This window comes from Schistosoma haematobium, chromosome 2 (genome assembly GCF_000699445.3).
Source record: "Schistosoma haematobium chromosome 2, whole genome shotgun sequence".
Classification (NCBI taxonomy): domain Eukaryota; kingdom Metazoa; phylum Platyhelminthes; class Trematoda; order Strigeidida; family Schistosomatidae; genus Schistosoma; species Schistosoma haematobium.
Window position 1 is genome coordinate 12,367,179 of NC_067197.1, and position 18,035 is coordinate 12,385,213.

Consider the following 18,035-nt stretch of genomic DNA (forward strand, 5'->3'; position numbering starts at 1 on the left):
AAGTTCAAAAATGAAACATTTTATTCTGTCTTTTATCCTTTGAGTATCCATGAAGAGCGATATTAAGAAATTAGGTGAGTATGCTTGATCAAACTGTGAACATCAACGGGTTCCATAGAAGTAACTGAACAATCAAATGCCAAACAAATTGAAAATCTCCAAATTGAAGATCAATTTCTACATATAACGCAAAACTAATTAAATTATCCGTAAGGAATACTATCCCGTCAATTGTATTAAAGTTAAATGGTGTACTTAAACTTTATCAAAACGATTCTAAGTTCTAACTGAAAGAAAGTCGGGAGTTAAGGATTCATAATTTAACTTATAATTATAAGCATTATTTTATTAGATAACATTAAAAAAAAGCTATGATTTAAATTCATCATTCATAGCCACCCCTATATTAGTGGACAGTTTTTCACACCTCACCACTTTGCACTCCTAAAACCAGTCGTCCAATAATAATGAGGATTTTTAAAATGGTATAATCAGGAGTTATTGTTTAAAACTGAATGTAAAAGTCAATAATTTGTGCGGTGATTATCATTTTAATAGCAGTGAGCTCTAGTAATCACGCTATCACTTGTTTACATTTGAATTTGAACGCAGTTACAGTCAGAGAGAATTTGTTTCTTAGCATGTTATATCTTTATACATATTTAGGCAAATAAAAGTGTTCACCTAGACGATATTGAGCATATATTTCAATAGCACTTGAACCAAACGCTATTTTTTAATGTACATAATTTTGCCCTCGAAATTTATCGTTGTCGATAGGGAGAAAACTACAGTCGTTTAACATTAGCCTATTTTATTTAACTCATGTATAGTTTATGTGACTAAATTGTATAAGTGATTTTGCACTACACGCTTACTAGAGCATAAATATATAAGCATTTGGTTGGTTATCGCATTTATTTGATAAAGATCTCGTCAAATGATTCTATTCCCAGATAGACCATTTAAATTGACTTGATTATGATCAATTCTAAAGATGAACTGATGACAGACGAAAGCAAAGTATACGTTAATAGGGTTCACTACCTTAAATGAAAACAATGTACAGTCAGACAAGCCCATTTATAAAATTCCAATATGATTTCTTTAGAAAACGAGTGTTTATATCACAATTTATGATTTACATGACAGTTAATAACATTGACAATATCAGGATAAAAGATGTAAAGTATGCTGAAAAATAATGTGAATAGCTGATTTCCAGCCACACCAATTAAGATCCCACAGTTTCCAAATTAAGTTCATTAAAATTAATAAGAAGTCATTTTTCTTATCAGCAGTCATATTTAGATTAATCTGAATTCACATCAATATATTTCATAATTAGTTAGTTTTATTATTATTTCAGAAAGTAATCTGGTAAAAATCACTCCAGAGGCCAAGAACATATGTTATAATTTCTTACATAAAAGTGTCCAACAAATAACAACGATAAACGAATAAACAAATTTTAACGGTTGAATTCATGAGACGATCTAAGCTAGACCACCACTGAAAACATGGAAGCACTGGAAGGCAGTTTCATCCTAGTATAGGACTTCAGAGCAGCAAACATCCACGACCCCGATCAAACTCAAAATCTTCAAGTCTGTCGGCAATAGCTTAACCTTTTGACCACTGAGCTGTTTAGTTCTAATCAATTTTTAATATTGCTCAACCGACTTATTGGTGTGTAATTCCATCACACTACATGGTTGAAATCCGGTAGTTAGGGCTTCATATTTCCACGAAAATCTCCCGGGTATCAAAATGATGACTCTGAAACTTTAAATTCTCCGATCTACTGTTTTTTTTAGTAATTTAATTTTCAATCGATTTGTTTGCAACCAAAAATACAAAGAAACAAATAATAAATTAAACCCTTTAAAAAAGATTTAATATAGTGTGTTTTTATTTTAATGGATTCACACCAACGCCCCATTATTATTATTATTGCTCTCTTACCAACAGAATATAGTGAACTTGTGGTTGTTAAACATATATATATGTTTATAAACTAACCAACTATTCTATTAATTAGTAATAAAAATGGAAGGTTATGTAATCAACTCCAAGTCATTTAAAAACATGTCTCTAATAATAATAATAATAATAATAACCAAGGTGATTGATGAAATAAAATAAAATCTGACCAGATAGTGGAGTCTTTCTAACTAATTGACTTTAACAGTCAGATTTGATTGCATCTTTGTTGTTTAATGTAAATCAGTTTAAACAATTTTGATTAGGTTGATATACACGATCTATAAATGATTAATTTCTGTTTCGGCATCATTGCAAAAGAAGTATTGGATAGTTATTGCGTCATAGTGTGAAATGACTCAACAATAACCATCCAATGATTAAACTCATCAAATTCAGTCATAATGGTGAGCAGTTAATCATAAAGCTATTATGTTGGTATCTAATGGGACATATTTTTAAATTAAGTCAATTCAAAATACAGCATGAATATCATGGATGAGGACTGTTGTGCTCTCAACATAGTTGACCTCCAGTAGTCATGATTTCACACCAGAACTTCATGAGCTCATCTCGGACTAAGGTTACAACTGTTTAGTCTCCCTTGGTTTTCGATGGCATTTCAACTGACATCAATCCGTGACGAATACCCCTACACACTAAACGGATCTCCAAAACCCACTTAGTAAAAAATTTGTTTCATAATATGACCTAATAATTTATAATTTGAATAATTAGAGATTTCATCCGCTGTAGTTCCTTTTAAAAATTTAAGCAAAGTATAAAACTAAATTTTTTGGTATTGTTTACTTCAAAACTCGCTTTGATGTTAAGAACTGCGATTGATCACTCGTTTACTGGCATATGTGCATCCTGTGTGGATTGCCTCGATATTGCCTTAATTTACAAGCATTCTAAGCAAAGATGGATAGTGGCTAGTAGTGGAATCCAGGACGCGCGTTTCGTCCTATTCGGGACTCGTCAGCTGGATGTACCTGCATCTCAGAGTTGATGTTCACTCCGGGACTCGAACCCAGGGACTGATCGATTGCAGCCCTAAACATCAATGGGGAGATTCGGGTAAGCAATACCAAGTGAATTTAGACTTTACCCCATTGCACAAGCAAATGGCTATCAGGACTCAGTAGCTAAGTGGATAACGCGATGGCGTTTGAAGCGAGCGGTACTGGATTTGAGTCCCAGAGTGAACATCAACTCTGAGATGCAGTTACATCCAGTTGGCGAGTCCGAAATAGGACGAAACGTGCGTTCTAGATTCCACTGCTAGCCACTATCCATCATTACTCATAAAGTATAAAACAGTAATATTTTCAGAATACAATGAATTTATTGTGTATGAGTGTTCTCTTTTCAATCATATATTTTGAATACAACTATAATTTTACCTAGTGAACAATTTACTCTCCAATACTAGCCAATTTACTTTCTAATTTTTAAATATCTTAACATTTTGAATTGATCTAAAGGTAATAATCTGTATTGAAACTGATAAACAAGCACTCATCTATGATTCTAAAAGTATTGTCATTTTTAACTGATTTTTGAGTAAATAGAATTGTCAATATAGGGTTGTGGAGATCGATAAGTTTCATTGAACTCACGAACTGATATAAATTAGACAAACCATTGACAACTTAAAAGCACTGGAAGGTGATTCTGTTTCAGTATGGGAATTTTTAGAATTATGCATACACAAATCCACAACCGAGAAATGAACGTAGGATCCTAAGGCTCGCTCATGGAAGTCCAAACTCTAAACCACTGAGCTCGGACCCGATTGTGTGCAAGTCCATCTTCAATCAGTCCAGGATATTGCTCAAATATTTGCCAGTTTTTTGGGTAGGTACTTTCCTGACATCTGGCAAGGCCGAACTACACTAGCTGCGGCTTAGAGAAAGGAAAGATGTGTTGATTGAATTTTTACTTGTATATCATTGGATCCTGGTTGTGGTCTGCAAATAGAATTGTTGGCACTCTTTTCAAAATAATAATGGTGATTTTTATATTCAATAATCATGATCTACTCAATGGAGAGGGAACTACAGTGGAGAGCAACTGGAAAGGGATAAAAGAGGCAATCACTTCAACATGTCATGAGCTCCTGGGTCACAAGAAGCACCATCACAAGGAATGGATCACTGTTGATACACTGGATAAGACTCAAGAAAGGAGGAACAAGAAGGCAGCAATCAATACCAGCCGAACAAGGGCAGAAAAAGCCAAGGCACAAGCTAAATACACAGAAGTAAACAAGCAGGTGAAGAGGAGCATCAGAACCGACAAACGTAAATATGTGGAAGATTTAGCAACGACGGCGGAAAAGGCTGCAAGAGAAGGAAACATGAGACAATTGTATGACACAACAAAGGTCTCAGCATACACAAAGGGAAATGCACGATTCTCCGATACAACACAGCATGCAACAATCGAATCACACTTGACGGAGAAGATTTGGAAAATGTAAAAACCTTTACATATTTGGGCAGCATCATTAATGAACACGGTGGATTTGATGCAGATGTGAAGGCGCGGATCGACAAAGCAAGAGCAGCATATTTACAATTGAAGAATATATGGAACTCAAAACAACTGTCAACCAAAATCAAGGTCAGAATTTTCAATACAATCACCTCTGTTCACTGGAATAATTGCAGGCAATATGAAATGGTATATTTTAACTAATACCTACGCCTCGAAATCTTTACTTATATTTTACTTACTTATGCCTGTTACTCCCAATGGAGCATAGGCCACCGACCAGCATTCTACAACCCACTCTGTTCTGGGCCTCCTTTTCTAGTTCCATCCAATTCTTGTTCATTCTCCTCAGGTCTATCTCCATTTCCCGGCGTAATGTGTTCTCTGGTCTTCCCCTCCTCCTTTGGCCTTCAGGATTCCATGTGAGGGCTTGTCTTGTGACACAGTTCAGTGCTTTCCTCAATGCGTGTCTTATCCACTTCCAGTGCTTCTTCCTGATTTCTTACTCCACTGGGATCTGGTTTGTTCTCTCCCACAGTACATTGTTGCTAATAGTGTCCGGCCAACGGATCCGAAGTATTTTGCGTAGACAACTGTTAATAAACACCTGTATTTTCTGGATGATGGCCTTCATAGTTCTCCAGGTTTCTGCCCCATACAGTAGAACTGTCTTTACATTTGTATTGAAAATTCTGACCTTGATGTTGGTTGACAGTTGTTTTGAGTTACAGATATTCCTCAGTTGTAAATATGCTGCTCTTGCTTTGCCGATCCACGCCTTCACATCTGCATCAGATCCACTCTGTTCATCAATGACATTGCCCAGATATGTAAAGGTTTTTACATCTTCCAAATCTTCTTCGTCAATTGTGACTGGATTGGTGCATTCTGTATTGTATCGGAGAATCTTGCTTTTTCCTTTGTGTATATTGAGACCTACTGCTGCTGAGGCTGCTGCTACACTGATCGTCTTCTCCTGCATTTGTTGTTGCGTTTGCGATAGGAGGGCCAGATCATCTGCGAATTCTAGATCGTCCAAATGCATTCTATCTGTCCACTGTATCCCTTCTGACTCCCAGGGCAGAGTTTAAAAGGTTTGAATAATTTTTTCTGGTTAGCGTTTTTTTAGCGAGTTAGTTTTCTACGGGATGGGGACGCTAACCCCATACCCAACCCTCCTCCTTTATCCGGGTTCGGGACCGGCAGTAGCCCCCGATGGGACTCCAGGCGGAGTTACCTCAAAATCATATAATATGATAAAACTGATTTTTTTTCCACTAACAGACAATTCGTTTTCACGCTCTATCGTTTTTTGGAATCATTACCATGGTTTAACTATAACGTCAGGATGTGCATAAAGTCATCCATCGGTTAATGTAAAGAGTCTCTATGCAAACAGTCATCCTATATGTACTCAGTACATTGTATACTTATTTTTTGGTTTTTATATACATTAATCTAAGCGTTGAAATGTTAAATGATTTAACTACAAATCATTATTACAAGGGGGATTAAAACATTTCACTTTATATGTTTATCTCTAGATTTTATTCATCTCTTTTTAATATTAGTTCCGCATTTCTATTAATGCTGTTATATTCGTCATTTTGATTACCATTTCAGTTTGCTTTCTCTCGTTATACTCTAGTTTGTCTATTAGAAATTGAAGTTATAAGATGCTTAGTGTCTAATTATAAACATCTTATGGTGGAAATACTGTATAAGTTGTTTCACATTCAAATAAATTACATTAATCTTGTATTTATTATTGCCAAAATCGTAATAGACTAAACGAAGCTTATCATTACACTACTGACAAATTAATCACTTATATTTATGTTTTAACAGTATAGAGGTTTGTGGAGATCACTGAATGTTACTGATATCATGAACCGGCATTAGTCAGACATCTAATGGAAAGCAGAAAGTGCATAACAGCTGTTTCATTCTAGTAGCATCCATCGTAATATAGAAGCTCTTGATTTTAATCCCCGGTAGGGTTGTGGATGCATACTGATGAAGAGTCACATACTTGGACGAAATAGTCTCTGAGCGATTCCCAGTCTAAATTAGGTCGCTTTATGATAATAGTAACAGTTATCTGTTTGTTGACGAATAAATTAGATAGATTTTTTTTAGGTAATATTTAATTTTATAGATGATAAGTGGGGCTGTTTTATGAATTAAAAAAATCATAAAAAACGATATGATAAGTAGAAGTATCATTAATCCTATAAGGATGAATATTAGGAAATAAAATTCTATAAAACGGACATACGAATTACGAAATATAACTAATCTGTACGGCAAAATTCTTCTTCAGCTTCTTAGGGAATTGAATTTATTGTCGTCAGATTTCTTGACGTGAATTTCACTCATTAAAATCTAACTTGGAGTGGTAATTCCAAGATTCCTAGTGAGAAGCTGTAACCAGTAGAGTTCAGTCATGTTGAGTATGAGACAAGTATCATCAATGGGAATGAATGATGGTCATGCGATATCGCGAATGGGCCGAAGTTAGGTATGTAAACCATCGGATGTCAATTCAGTGGTCTCAAAGTTAAGCACTAGTTGTAAGATCTTCAGGTCCTAGCTTCAATCCTTGGTGGGACCATAGATATACACTTCTGAAGAGCCATGTACTAGGATAAAACAGTTGTCCAGTACTTCCTGGTTTTTAATGCTTGTCTAATCCAAGTCAGTTAGTGATGTGGAACCAAAATATCACTGATAACCAGCCTTCTCTTTAGTATCACTGATCCGTAATTTATTTGTTATTTTTGAAATAATCTTTGTCAGATTTTTTTATGGAATTGTGAGTAATATTAACATCTTATGAGTAGAACTTAATGGTTATCAGTGAATTGTCATGGGAATCGGGTATCCACAGCGGAAAATATGTGTTCGGTACTGACATCTAAAAAAAGATGAATGATAATGATTAATGATGATTGAATAGATGATGAAAGAAATCTTGATCCTACAATTCATATCCAGAACTAATTAAATATTAAAATTGATTACATCAAAAACCAAAATCAAGTGAAAAGTCATTCAAAACTAGTAGGGCACTAAACACCTGTTTTATTCTTGTTCATGATCCTTTAATAAAGAGCACGCGTGATTATGCGATTCCGTAATTCGGTCAATTCACGTAATTATATGACTAACATTCGACTACACCAGTTACCATGCTAGCCTCACTTCCATAATCACCAATTATATCTTCAAAATTTTCATTCTCATCTCAAGAGTACTCGTTCAATAGTAAAATTCATGATAAAGACATAACATATCAAAAACGGATTAATTTTTAATGAATATAAAGTTATAATTGTCAAATTATATCTTTCGAAAATGATATTAGAAGACGAAGATTATCAGAACTATGTGATATATTAGAGCAATCAAGTGACCCAATAAGAGCAGAGGATAAACATCCATCATCCTCGACTGCTAAACATATAATTGAAACAGGTGTTGTATAAAAGTGTAAAAGGGCGTATACTAAGGTTTATTGAAGCCTTAGCCATACGAAAATTCAAACCCTCTTTGTGTGTTCAAAAACAGTTTGTTCTTACCATAAACCTACACTGGTAACATTGACTTATTATCCAGAGTGATTAGGTTTCAAATTGTGTTCACATTATTATTATTATTATTATTACTCTTATCATTATCCTTATCTCCTCTTACCCCGTTTCCTGTCTAGTTGACCTTTTATTTTTATATATAAATGCTCTTAACAAGTATATGTGTGACCAGATTGTTCGAAATGTATTGTGCTAATATATCACATAGTTCTGATAATCTTCGTCTTCTAATATCATTATCGAAATTTATCAAAGGGACTAATTGTTTTAAATTATATCTTATTTATTCTCAAATTTTAGGTAGGATGTATATGTGAAGTATTGATTCGTTCAAATCAAATCATAACTCTACGTCATCTATTAAATAGAATACCAAAAATTTGGTTAATACCTGAAGAACATTTCACATTTTATTATTATCAACAATTGAATAAACAATCTAATAGTTTAACAATTGATAACCTGTTTGAATCCCGTGAAATAATCATTAAAGCATTAGCTATTGTATCATATGAAGATCAAAATTATAAATTAGTTTATCAATTATTACAATGTAATCATTTTAATGAAAGGCATCAAGCAATACTTCAACAATTATGGTATAAAACACATTATGCTGAAGTACAAAATTCACGTGATCGACCATTAACTGCTGTTGATAAATATCGTATACGTAAAAAATATCCTTTACCTAAAACAATATGGGATGGTGTACAAACAGTATATTGTTTTAAACAAAATGTTCGACATATATTAATTCAATATTATCAAAAAAATAAATATCCAAATTCTAGAGAAAAATATGAAATTTCTATAAAGACTGGATTAACTTTTACTCAGGTAATGCAAATGATTGATAATATAATCCTGCTGAAACTAAGGGAAACATATTTATGGATTGTTTTGTAGGTTTTGATGATTTCCCAAATGTTGTCATCTCATGACAATATACGATCTTCAAACTAATCCAATCTCTGTAATATAGTGATACAGCATTTGATTCGATCTAACTCAATATGCTTCTTCACTCTTAGTCTCTTTATTCAGTGGCCGACTGAGGCTTGCCTATAGGAAATTTGTCTATTATTATCATCAGGCTTTTACACTGTTGTGACATCCAGTGTCCGAGATCTGACACTGATACACGACTTACTATGGGCTAACCCTACCCCCGACTGACTATTTGAGCGAAAAAGTATTTTTGGCTGCCGAATAATATTTACATTAATGAATTTGGTTGACGGGTTAAACATTACACTAACCAGAACCTACCGTGCGGCTACACTGTTAATCTTGTATAAAACAATATGTTCAGTAACTTTTCACAAGTCGACAAGTACCTTCTTCATGTTACCCCAAATCGTGTCTATACGTTTATATGTACCTGTTAAAGTAATTAAATTGGTTAAACAGAAAGGAGGACTTTGCTGAAATTGTTTAGTTGTGTGCCGAAAAGCTTTGATCAAGAAGAAGACGTATTTCGAATAGTGTAATTACAAAGCGACAAACATATAGCTCAGTGGTTTAATCATATTTGCTGGTTGCAGCGATTAATTTGCTGATATTATAAATTATATACGTACTGTAGTTAAATTTCATTCACTGTGTTATGACTTGCCGCTCTCAATTATTACTTGATAAGATCGCCAATCAGAATACCAAATTATATGACCTTGTTCTTGTGCTAAACCAATGACACCTCAACCAGTACTAGCATTCTTGCATCAACTCTGAATCGTTATTGATCCTCTGCATAGAAGCTTCTCGCCTAACCCATCTCGTTGAGTCCATAACACAACCTGAGCCTTCATTGTATGAATAATATGTTTCAGACATACGTGATTTACATACAGCCAAACCAGACGGCATCATACCATAAGATTAGTAATAATTACCATACAAAATCAAGCCCAACAGTGTCTGTGAATGTAAAGAACTGTAACTAATATACTAGAAATAACATAAGAATGATAAATCATATAATAATAGCCAATAGGTCAATTGAAAGGTTATGGTAAACGGAACATGAACATACATATAATCTAGTTACTTAATAGTTATCCAATACGAGTAGATGTAATAATAGTCCATAAGTAATCCCTAGTAGTGGCCATTCACTTATTCTTCGTTAGGATGTAAAATACTGTCAGTTCAGTGTAATCCAATTAGCCGGGTCGCCAGAAAATTAAATAACATATCTCTCACTGTTCTTTTTAACTAATAGGTTTGTTGTCAGTGCATAACAAAATCTTCATCTGTAGTCTTACGTTATACAGTCATGCCTGCAGTTATGACAAGTAGCAGTGATGGTATTATGACAAGTCATTACAAAAAATAAATGAAAATTTTTTACCTAAAGCTATTTTCAATAAACTAAAGTCACGTGAGAAAAATTTTTCAGTGTTATCTTCGGTTGGAGTTGTCCAAAACAGTCTATTACAAACATATTCAATATAATGCAGCTCGATGTGCCGGATGAAAAACATAAAATACAAATAAAGTTAAAATGAAATCTTTGATTTAAACAACACTCTGATCATTAGCATTCATTCACAAAGTTAACGGAGAAATTACTGAAATTGCTAGATAAGACACACTAAATGAACCATAGCCAGATTTTAGAAATCACTACATGTATTACTGAGAAATGTAAACAAGTTTTTTTAAACTATTTTTGCATATAAATTATTACTAGAAACTATATTTGTCAACCCTTGGAAATGATAAATATATTTCTTATGATACAATTATCTTAAATAACAGTTATAAATATAATCTACGATGCTGTCTCAAATATATTTATAACATATGGATGGAAAATTACTATACAATTGTTTACTTGCAGTAAATAAGAATGGCTATGAAGGTGTCATACAACTTGAACTAAGGAAATACTGAAATATATCAAAGATAACTTATGGATACAATAGTTTAAAACTATTCTACAATGCGATTGAGAAATTACTTATCAAAGAATACAGGTCTATTTATACAACAATAAAGGAATCAGTTGTTTAATTTCATACACATAGTGCCCTTAATTATCTTAAAGAGTGCAAAACCAAAGATTGGTGCAGAATAATATGAATTCATTTCATTTCGTTAGGTTCTCATCAGATATCGAAATACTTATAAATATGAAGATGATTGGAGATGAATGTGTATATCACGACATAGCGAAGATTCCAATAAAGTTAATAAGGTCATAAAAAAATTTGTTTCGGATAAATATAGTTTGAGAGGGAAAATTCCAGGACATTAAAATAGTAATTAGAACCAATGGAGTTAACAAACATTAGATGATTGTGTAATGAGGTGATTGAAAAGAGATTAATCATAATAAAGAAAGATATTAGTTGAAATCGGTCAATTATGAATTTAAGAAAAATGAAAATCATATAATCAAAACTTCAGAAAGAGTTGGAATAATAAATGACGTAATAAATAAAAAGGGGTGTAATGTTACCAGGGCAAAGAAATATGTATTACTGCTTCTTTTTTAATACATAGATGTGGTTCTAGCCAATTAATTGTTATAACTTCGGCAAATTTTAAAACCTTCGCTACATCATGATACACATATTTATCTGTAATCATCTTGGTATTTATAAGTATTTCGATATCTGTAATAACTCGGAGCAGCTGATGAGGGCTTAACGAAATGAAATGAAATCATATTATTCTGCACCAATCTTTGTTTTCGTTCTCTTTAAGATAAGAATAATTTGTCTTCTAATTCATCTTTACAAATATATATTTTTTGCCAAATAATTGATTTTCCTTTCAATCTGTCATTTAGGTAAGTAATTGGTTTAAAAATCATAGACAACGTGATAAATCCTTAGAATCAACTGATTTATACTTTCAACATGAAAATAAAACTCTTCTTAATAATAATAACTATAATTGTAATTGGTCCTGGCAGTCAATTAAATCCAACATTAATATTAATAATTCAATTAAACAACATGAACAAAGCATAAAAAATGAATTATCAATTGAAACATATCGAAAATGTTACAATTATCAATCACCTTTTCAACCATTTACTAATCAACAAAAGTTGTCTGATAACAATGGTATAAATAAGAATCTAAGTTCTTCTTCTTCTTCTTCTTCAGAAAACCTGAAAGATTCAAAATGTCATAGAACAACAATTTCATATCCAATATTCTCACATCAATATGTATCATCTAAACATTCAAATGAAATATGGTTTACACAATGGGCAACTGATCATTCCAATGTTGAACAAGACAAACATAACTATGAAGTGAATTATTATACTACCAGTTTTGATTATAATCAGAATAATTCATATTATACACTATGATGAAGTGAATAACGATTATAAGTAATTAAACAAAATAAATGATGTATGGCATACAGTCAATCAAATAATTTCAGAGCAAAACAAAATCATCCTTGAATTATTCTAATGTACATTAAAATTATCTATCTAATAATTTCGAATAAAAAAAATAAATAAATAACTGTTTTTGATAATCAGAAGGGGTTTTGTGGAGATTTTAGTAATTTCAGCAGTTAAAATCATGAGTCATTTGAAGCTAGACCACTATGGAAAACCTGGAAACACTGGACGGCCGTTTCATCCTAGCATGGGATCCCTCAGCAGTGCGCATCCACGATCCCGCCTCGTGAGATTCGAATCCAGGATCTATCAGTCTTGCACACGAGCGCTTAACCATTAGACCACTAAGCTGGCATCCAGCGATGTTAATTTCTAACTTCAACTAATCCACAAAATTGAGTAACACATCCACTATTGTTATCAGTGGGTTACTATCTCACAACAGACCCAGTTTAACTCCACCGGTCACTGCCTCCTGTGTTAGAACCTCTCGAGGGGGCGGGATCGCGGATGCGCACTGTTGAGGAGTCCCACCTCAAGATGAAACGGCCGTCCAGTGCTTTCAAGCTTTCTATGGTGGTCTAGCTTCAATTGACTCATGAACTCAACCATTAAATTACTATAATATCCACAAAACACCTTTACGAAATTGAATTTCACTTAACCGTGTTGTGGTTATTGTAATCAATGATTGGAAGCTTCATCTATCATTTAAGATATTTTATTCAAGTTTCATAAATATAACAATGATATAAACACAAAGCAACAATAACAATTGTTGCAATATATGATAAATTTATTGCATTTCGTTGCTGTTTCTTTAGTTATATACCAGCTAATATGTGAAGTTATTTATAACTGATAACATAATAATACCTGAACATTCAAAGCTTTGTGCCCCATTCGGCTTTAAATATGAGTTGGTGAAAATGTTATAACACATAACTTGTGGTCTGAGTGCCCTGCTAATGTATAACGTAATGATACCGCCAACTAGAGAGCAGTGAATTATCGATCGGATCAATGACGCATAAAACCCATGTGAGTAGTCTAGAGTCTTTTCGGTCTTGCTTCCTGCCTAGCCCAACCAGTTAAGTCCAAAACACCAATCTCAACCTCTGCAATATGGAACATTTATTTCAAACATACTGGGTTTATATACCAACCAAAACGGACCACATCGTACCATAAAATAGAAAATAACATTTGTAAAAGATTTAGCCAAAAGTCTCTGTGAGTGTGTGGGAGGTAGTAATTAATAGACAGGGCATAATTCAATAATGGTAAATCGTAGAATAATGGTTTATAGGCCATAATAAAGCTCATAATAAGAGGGACATGAATATTTATAGTTTAGCTGTTTAACAATTAGTGTCTTCGACACTACGGCGTGCCTCAGAAGATAGTCAATATCATACAGAATTCATATGATGGATTAAACTGCAAAATCGTGCATGGAGGACAGTTGACAAAGTCGTTCGAAGTGAAGACCGGTGTCAGGCAAGGTTGCTTACTCTCACCCTTTCTCTTTCTCCTGGTGATCGACTGGATCATGAAGACGTCAACGTCTGAAGGGAAACGCGGGATACAATGGACATCTAAGATGCAGTTGGATGATCTAGACTTCGCAGACGATCTGGCCCTTCTATCCCAAGCGCAACAACAGATGCAGTAGAAGACGACCAGTATAGCAGCAGCCTCAGCAGCAGTAGGTCTCAATATACACAAAGGGAAAAGCAGGATTCTCCGATACAATACAGAATGCACCAATCCAGTCACAATTGACGAAGAAGATTTGGAAGATGTAAAAACCTTTACATATTTGGGCAATGTCATTGATGAACAGAGTGGATCTGATGCAGATGTGAAGGCGTGGATCGGCAAAGCAAGAGCAGCATATTTACAACTGAGGAATATCTGTAACTCAAAACAACTGTCAACCAACATCAAGGTCAGAATTTTCAATACAAATGTAAAGACAGTTCTACTGTATGGGGCAGAAACCTGGAGAACTATGAAGGCCATCATCCAGAAAATACAGGTGTTTATTAACAGTTGTCTACGCAAAATACTTCGGATCCGTTGGCCGGACACTATTAGCAACAACCAACTGTGGGAGAGAACAAACCAGATCCCAGTGGAGTAAGAAATCAGGAAGAAGCACTGGAAGTGGATAAGACACACATTGAGGAAAGCACTGAACTGCGTCACAAGACAAGTCCTCATATGGAATCCTGAAGGCCAAAGGAGGAGGGGAAGACCAGAGAACACATTACGCCGGGAAATGGAAATAGATATGAGAAAAATGAACAAAAACTGGATAGAACTAGGAAGGAATGCCCAGAACAGAGTGGGTTGTAGAATGCTGGTGGGCGGTCTATGCTCTATCAGGAGTAACAGGCGTAAGTAAGTAAGTAACTGTTCCATAGATGGATCCCAAAAGCCACTATTCATTATACTTACCGGGAAGTAACAAACACAGAGCCAGAAAGTTATTTTCATGAGTCAAGTTTAAGGAAGAGAATATTGTAGTAAATAAATACGAGAGAATGGATAGCCTTAATCAATTATAAGTAAATATAGCACTGAATGATGAATTAATACGGTAGAATACAAATCCGAAAAGTAGAATATTTTCATTCGATCACTATTCAAGTGTAATTAAATAACGTGTAAAATGAATCAAAGCCGAAAAGTAGCTTTAAGAGTCATGTTCCTCGCTGCCTAGTTGATGCCACTCTATTTAGCACTATGACCAATAACAGACAAAAGAGGATAAATATCCATCATATTTTACCTCCAAATGCATACATCAATTTACATGTACATGCAAAAATGTGTACGCTGTAATAACAAAATAATAAAATTCTACTTGTTCCAGAAGTCAAATTCTGAAAAACCTACGCATGAGTGTAGAAAATTGCTTACAAAGCTCAGTAGCACGCCATCTGTTAGATACAAGATCTAACGTGGATATATAAATTCATTCAAAGTTATCAACACAGTGACCAATTTCACGTCATTAAAATCTACAGAAGTCATAGCGTTTAGAAAGCTAAAACCTGATCTTTGTATTCAAAAAGATTACTTAGTTAGCCTTCGACTACCTTAGTAACGTTTTGAACTCTCTCTCTTATAATTACAATTTACCGAGTTGAACTCATATGTTCTCTTTTCTTTCCTAAATTTCCAAAATATCTTCATATTATGTAATAAAATTATTTTGACACTTTAGAGCCACTAGTTTGGGCTTCTATAAAAAAGTATCCTCTTTTTAATTCCTTAATTCATAACTTCTTTCATATTACACACAAATTATCATTAGTCAATAATTCAATTTTACCATTATGTCACCGAGTGGAAACAATTACACATATTATCTTATATGTAGTTGAAGAGAAACACAATACATTTATTGTATTCTGCTAATATTATCATTCTTCCATTGTTTAAATTTATGACGTAAAACAATTACATGAATAAGAATGGCTACTTAATGACAAAAAGTCGGGAGAATTTAAAGAGAATATCATAATGATTTAAGTTTAGCTGAATAAAATATTAGTGTTAAAAGAGTATTACAATTCAGTCTACATTTACAAACTTTGTATAGTGATAATGAAGGTTGAAATGTCATTTATTTCAAGCAAAAATCATAAATATTATGTGAATACCTTGAATATTCATTCTACAAAGTGTATGATTATGCTTATTTTCCATGTTAAGAACTCCTAATTTTACGAAACTATAAGCTTTCTAGAAATCTGTACATAACCTCTAAAAAACGTTGCTCCGTTCTTCGTTATTTATTAGTTTATACCACTAAACAATGATTGGTTATACTTTATTAATGACATTTCATTAAATGATGGTATTTCTTCTGTTGTGACTTTATGTCCAGCTTTTTGTCACGTGATTTATCCATCAATCAAAATACGACTTATAGAATCTTAGCACTGTGCCAAACCAACGACGTTCGACCGGTATGATCAGCCTAGCGTCCTTATTGGTCCTATGTCCTCCTAGCCCGTCCACTTGGGTCCAGAACACCAATACCAGATGCCACTATGCGAATCATATATTTCAAGCATACTGTGTTTATATATCAAACAAACAGACTGAAACGCACTATAAAATAGGAAATAACATTTGTACACAATAAAGCCAAAAAGTGGCTGTGAACATGGGAGACAGTAGTTAATAAACTGAACATAGCTTACGAACCGTAAATCGTACAATAATATATTATAGGTCAAAGTAAAGCTTATAACAAGGGGAATGTAGATATACATAATAATCTAGTCACCGAATATTTATACCATGAGAATATATAAATAATAATAATCCACTAATAAGTCTTAGACGTTACCCGTAATGTAATCTTCACTAGGATATAACATCTTCATCACTAGAAGTTAACGAAAAACCGTTACTATAATTAGATTTTTGAGATTCCAAGAAAATAAACCTGTTGGTTGAAGTTGAAATAACATGTGATATATTCGTAAATATTAACTAGTAGCCTATAAACTTAACTCCACTTGCTTGACTGTCTGAGAGTGAAATTATTATTATTATTATTATTATTATTATTATTATTATTATTAATGGCTTTATTCAATATTATATTTTGGTACGATTTAGAAATTCACAGCACAGGGTATTTCAACAAGTTACTTACACAAAAAAAGAACAGAAACAAGATGGTGGAGAAGATTTGTAGCTCAGAGAACGAAACTCCACCAAGAACAGAAACAAAGACAAAAAAGAGAAAAAAAGGTTTTTAAAAAAATCTGAGAAGCTGTACAACTTTTCAAATTAGAGACATGTCAAGGATGCAGGTTATTGACTAGGTTAACTCTAACAACCTATTCGTCACAGAGTATACTTGCCAGGTAAGGTATTATAGAACTTTTATACTTTTGCTTTCGTGCATAGATTTTAATGTAATTACGTCTCGTTCTACCAGAAGATATACAAGGAGAAAGATAAGAGTGAAGGGGAAGGTTAGTATCTGATAAGATAACACCTGCCAGGAGTTTGCATGACTTTAGATGTCTATCCACAACCATATTGATTATGATCTCGAAAGATTCACCACACATCTTGCTAACTGCCTTCAGCGCTCTTCCCAGTACACCAAAGTCTTTTCTCAAAAGCCCATGAAAGAATAATGGAGAACAGTAAAGAATAATAGGTAATATGCAAGAATTGACAAATTGTAAGAATAAATGACGAGTAATCCCAAGAGCATGCAATCTCTTTATGTAGTAAGTCAGACGGAAAACCTTCTTTGATAACAATAAAACGTGGGAAGACCAAGACAGATCAGAGGAAAAGGTGACACCAAGATAATTGACCTTCGACACTGTGTTTATCAAAGAGTCTCCAATGGCACAAGCATTATGGGATCTCAAAATGGTGTTTAGATTCCGTTTATGTCTCATGCTGAAGTTAACAGCTTGGCATTTAGATGGATTAAGTATGAGACCATTGCCAACAGACCAACAATCAATACGAGACAAAAACTCATTCATTTCTATGGGATGTAAAGAGGAAGAGATAGGCATACATACAGTAAGATCATC

General features: G+C 33.6%; 1 protein-coding gene across 1 annotated transcript; it reads left to right on the forward strand.

Annotated features, from left to right (window-relative positions):
- Positions 1-5,183: 5,183 nt before the first annotated feature.
- On the forward strand, positions 5,184-12,408 carry MS3_00006215 (uncharacterized protein; the record flags this gene model as incomplete). The annotated part of the gene is made up of 3 exons (XM_035732727.1): positions 5,184-5,318; positions 8,376-8,915; positions 11,875-12,408. The coding sequence occupies 3 exons, from the start codon at positions 5,184-5,186 to the stop codon at positions 12,406-12,408; spliced, it is 1,209 nt and encodes a 402-aa protein (XP_035585892.1).
- Between the last annotated feature and the right edge of the window lie 5,627 nt (positions 12,409-18,035).